This window comes from Aedes aegypti, chromosome 2 (assembly GCF_002204515.2).
Source record: "Aedes aegypti strain LVP_AGWG chromosome 2, AaegL5.0 Primary Assembly, whole genome shotgun sequence".
In the NCBI taxonomy this organism is placed as follows: Eukaryota; Metazoa; Arthropoda; class Insecta; order Diptera; family Culicidae; genus Aedes; species Aedes aegypti.
In genome coordinates this window covers 14,211,124-14,216,203 of record NC_035108.1, presented here as the reverse complement: position 1 = coordinate 14,216,203, position 5,080 = coordinate 14,211,124, and the positions used below count along the sequence as shown (strand labels likewise).

Genomic DNA, 5,080 nt, shown 5'->3' with positions numbered 1-5,080 from the left:
GAATCAACACAAAATCAGCCGCCGAAAACAAAATACGAACCATCGCGGAAGCGACCAATCATAGCGCCTATCTATTTTCCTCCCCATCGATGCACCACGCACATCAACATCACTGTCGTCGCCCGCATTCGATCTGTCTGTGCAGAAGAGCGGAGATCATCGAATCAACGAACTTACACTTTATGAGACAACCTCTTCGTCTCGCAGTTCGGTCTTGTTATCAAAACAAACAACACCACAACAAGGCCATTAGAAGACACACATCGTCACTGTCAGCGAGAGCATCGCTATGCAGGCAGCCGAGCCGAACCGATTTGCATGCAAGTTCCGAACCGAACGGCTTCGTGAGCGATGGGTGGTGGGGATGACACGAAGTCGAACCGAGCATGCGCTCGGGTGAGCTTCGTGCCTCCTGGTAGGCGGCGCTGACAGCCGGTTGCCAACGAAACGGCCGACCCGGAGAACCGAGAGAAGTGATGAACGGCCGCAGTCGAAGCATTTGCAATTATTCTTCTGCTAGCGCTCGAGTGTATCGCACGCGTTTTGACCGCACTCTCGCATAGTCTACTTGGACCGTGACTCGTTGTTTTTTACTCAGTCGCCTAACTGTTGGGAGAAATTCTTTCTAGTGAAAGAGGTGTGAAACAAGTGTGTCTGGGGAGAAACGGAAGGCGCGCTGATAACCTTGAAGGATAATTTGATTGAGCTAAGTGAAGAAGCAAGTGAAAAAGCGTATAACGCTGAAAGCTTTCGTGACAAAGATTATAGCGAAGTTTAAAGTGTTGGAAAATTTTCCGAGGAAGACGATCTTCCAAGTGTTTCTAGTGCATACAAAGATACCGGAGTATATCCGGAAGTAAAGTCGCCAAAATTTGTGTCAAACGAGCAAGAAAGATGAAGGCCATCACAGCGGTGTGTGCTACGGGAGCTTCGGTGCCGGCGATTGCCAACGGCCGAGTTCAGCGACACCGTGATGGTGAAAACGCCGAGATCCAAATGTACTTGTCGAAGCTGAAGGATTTGGTACCGTTCATGCCGAAGAACCGCAAGCTGTCTAAGTTGGAGGTCATTCAGAACGTCATCGATTACATTTGTGATCTGCAGAGTGCTCTGGAGTCACATCCGGCTGTGAACAGTTTTGATCCCGTTCAGGCCTTGGCTAGTCATCAGAATTTGTCTGATCCAATGGAGTCCACACCGGTGGGTCCTCGGCAGCCGCTGGGAGTGCGACCCAGCCCGAACATGATCCTGGCCAATGGTAACATTGCCGCGAACGTCTCCACTAGTCCTGTCGTTTCCAGTAGTTCCAGTTCCAGCAGCAGCAGCAGTAGTAGCAGTATCAGCGAGTCAACCAATGTGGTAAGTGTCGGATTTCCCTAGTGATCAAGTACCGTTCCATGTTTGTGGAAAAATTCCCAGAACCACAGAAGTCACATGAGCGGTACCTACAAACAAACAAGAATGCAAAACTGTTGAACGTGGGAATGGCTGCGCATGCAGATCGAGGGAATGGCCGAGGGAGAGAAGTTGAATGAGCGCGGAGAAGCGAAAAAAGATTGTTTTAACCTTTTTTCACCCTCCGCGTTCCCGTCTCTCTCTCTCTCTCTCTCTCTCGCTTTTAAGCCGGCGGCGCCTTTCCCACATTCGATCCGGCTCTGTTATACCCATCGTATCCGACCCCGACTGCTGCGGCAACCGAGACGAGACGAGTGTGCGATATTTTCAACACAAAAATGAACACCTGCATCGGGTTATTAAAATGAAGGCACTAACAAACAACGATCACCGCTCTTTTTTCACGCGGGCACTCCTCACCGCTTCCACCTTTCAATTGGAGGGTTTCGCTGTCAGTCAGTGGCTCCGTCCGTGGTGCTTTGTGTGAGTGGATCAAATTAAATAAATTGCCGAGATTTTGTAATGGGCTTGATCTTTTTTTCGCGTCTCTTCTCAACGGTTGTCGTATCGTTGGTTGGGGTGGTTACGTCAAGGTTTTCGGTATCCATAAAAATTTAATTCCACCAACTCCTTTTTCGCCCTGGCTTGGTTGTTAAGCAGGTATTGGAGAGAAGGTGATCAAGTACTTCTTACTTGAATGATGGGTTGTTGTTTTCGCTTCGGGGAAAACCGATCCCATCGCCAAAAGTGGTAATGTCAAGTGCTGCGTCATCCTCACAGACAAATAATTATGTGGCAACCGTTTATCTGTGGTCGTTTGGCGATCATTGGAATCTTCAGCGGAGCATAAAATTGATCTACGATTCTCTCACGGGCGCTTGAGGCATGGAGATCACAACGGATCGTGATCATTCGTTGCGCTCTCGTGTTGCGCTCTGTCAATGCTTTGCCTAATTAAATCCACCGCCGCAAATGACCACGGGGTTTAACGAACGATTGCCAAGTGTTTGACCCAATTCAAGCGCGCTACCGGCGTTGTCTATCGTACGAAGCACCGACAGAGGAGAACGAGCGAAAAGTAGCGAGCGATCGCATATCGCACCCTCCTGGCTAATTAACGATCTGTCATTAATATTCACACCAACTGCCGCGCTGCTTCCTCCGAGCTCTCGTGGGCCGAAGAAGACGACGGTGTTGACTATTTTTAGTCTTACAAATCTCCTAAAATAGCGTGTCATAGCGTCTCGCCTAATCCCCTCGCGCCACTAAATCCGTTCAGCGCCAGCGACGAATGAAACGGAAACGCGACACAACGATCTGCAATTTTAATAAGGCGCCTTAACTACCTCTCCGGAGACGAAGAAACACGGAAGAGGGAGACGAATGAAATCCGATCTTGGCTCCACCACGCCTTCGTGATCGAACTGAACACGTGCAAAATTTTCTTCCCGCTTTCAAGACGAAGGCTACGAGCGCTAAACCGTAAAGCAAAACTACGAAAACGGTCGATAAATTGATTAACATATGCTTCAACTTTGAAAATTTATTCCTCCATGCGAACGCAACTCACACGTCAAACGAGTTTTGACAGTTGCGACGAACCATAACGAATGCGTCTCGAACATATGTTTCACATAATTCACACCACCTGAAGAAAATTGATTATTACAAATGGACGGCGGCTCCCCTCCGTAGTCTCATGATCGCAGTTTGCCAGTTTGCTTCACCGCTTGCTTCGATTTCAAAAACTGTCAACACACAGCTGCGCCACGACGACGATCGATTTCTCACCAAAGTCGAACGAAATCGTGACCTGCCAGTAGTTGTTACACAGCGCTTTGATTAGAGTTCGTGACTTGACGAACTCTGCGCTGTGGCGCTCCTGCTGGTAGAAAGTCAACTACCAATTCAATGCTACTGCAAGCAATGACCACGCCAAACCGCAGCGCGCTAGTTGCCTCAATCAACGTACTTGATTGGTGTCTGCATTCCTTCTCCGATCCAATCCGATCCGATCCGTCCTGTCCTACCTGTGACGAGACTCCACAAGGCGCACACGATTCGTTGCGGCGTATTTGCACAATTAAATTGGAAAGTTTTGTGAAGCTAACGCCGCCTCGACAGCCACTCCAAATGCCTCCGCCGCTGCCACAGGGTTTGCTCTAAATCTGCGCGCTCGGTTCGCTCTTTCCGCATGCCTTTTTCGCCGACTGCCCAGGTGTCTAATGATCGTGTTACGTACTCTCCGACCACACTCGTCAGTCATGTTCAAGTGTTCCGCCTCTCCTTCGCTTTCTTTGATCGACACTGGACACTAACCTCAATATTTTTTTGCTTCTCTTTCTCTTGCAGGCGAAAGACAAATCGACGTGAATTGTCATCAATAAAAAAAATTGTGAACAAAGGTTGAACGCCCACCCTGGGACTCGACCCGACGATGCCCGTCACGCCAGTCCCGTTCGTTGGCCGCTGCTCTGCATATTGAGGGAGTAAGGAGATGATCTCAGCTTCGAACTGAACAATACAAAACAAACAGAAACTGACTGTCAAACAAACAAAACAACTACACATTACGCATAATCGCAAAACAAAAACCAACGGTCAACGTTTGACTGCGAAGCACTTGAAGCAACCAGAACAAGATAGTGTGGACGTGGCCACTGCATCCAGAACTGTTTGAGCACGCATGCGTCATCTTTATTAATTATTAATTATTATAATAATTCTGTGATCTATAGAATATGTTTTTCCTCCCAAATGGAAGAAGTTTACTTAAACGAACGGTCATAAAACTGATTTCATTCTCAAGCGGAACAAGAACAAACCGAAGGCGCTGCTGCCTTTTGACAGACACTCGTCAAAATGCGCGGCGACGCTTTGTAGAACAATAGTCATCTGTCAAAAGTCGACACAGCTTACCGGTCATAGGAGGCAACCTCTTGTACAAAGTGTAGATTTTAGTTACGATAACCTCCCATTACGTTTCAAAATTCGAAAATCATCGAGAAACTGCAATTCTCGAGCAATTCAGATTAGGGTTTTTTTTTCTTTCATTAGGCTGATACAAATATTAAATTTCTTTTATGTCCGAGACCACTTGGGAGGTACGAGGGGGGGATAAAAATAAATAAGGAACAAAAAAATAAAAATGAAAAAAAGTAATTTTTTCGAAATTTTTATTTTTAATGATAGTTGTTAAACTTTTTTCAATCGTCCTCTGGACCATTATTTTACTTGTTTTTTACTTTAAAAATTGAAAAAAAAACCTAAATGATGTCAAAAAATTATGATTTTTTTTTCTCCCCTTCAAAATTTTTGGATTTTTGAAGGGGGGGGTGACATAAAAGAAAATTAATATTTGTATCAGCCTTACCTGTGTAAAAATGTTGTTCTGTACGCAACAAAATCGAAGAAGAAGGCATAATCTTTATTTATGTACATATAGCAAACTAGAACAAATTATATTTGTTCCTTTTGAAGAAGTAATTTATAAAATAGTGAGACTCTGTCAAATAATAAACAAATGAAAAAATATCATAATTCAAAAAACAACCCGTTTCCTTTGATTCAACGCATAGCTTCTCCGAAAAGTCACGGCCTGCTTGGCATTCTTCAGGGCGCTTTTTAAAACCATAGCATCGAGACGATTGACGAAGGAAGCCATGGAGAGAAACCGCATCCGCAT

The 5,080-nt window shown here is 45.8% G+C and overlaps 1 protein-coding gene across 1 annotated transcript; it reads left to right on the top strand.

Annotated features, from left to right (window-relative positions):
• The first annotated feature begins 487 nt into the window (after positions 1-487).
• On the top strand, positions 488-4,379 carry LOC5575760 (protein extra-macrochaetae). The gene is made up of 2 exons (XM_001662131.2): positions 488-1,359; positions 3,748-4,379. The coding sequence occupies exons 1-2, from the start codon at positions 895-897 to the stop codon at positions 3,766-3,768; spliced, it is 486 nt and encodes a 161-aa protein (XP_001662181.2). The 5' UTR covers positions 488-894; the 3' UTR covers positions 3,769-4,379.
• Positions 4,380-5,080: the final 701 nt, after the last annotated feature.

Excerpts from the sequence above, each read along its gene's own strand:
- LOC5575760 (XM_001662131.2), top strand. The coding sequence starts at position 895 with ATGAAGGCCATCACAGCGGTGTGTGCTACGGGAGCTTCGGTGCCGGCG. Across the intron at positions 1,360-3,747 it reads TCAGCGAGTCAACCAATGTG|GCGAAAGACAAATCGACGTG; the intron begins GTAAGTGTCGGA and ends TTTCTCTTGCAG.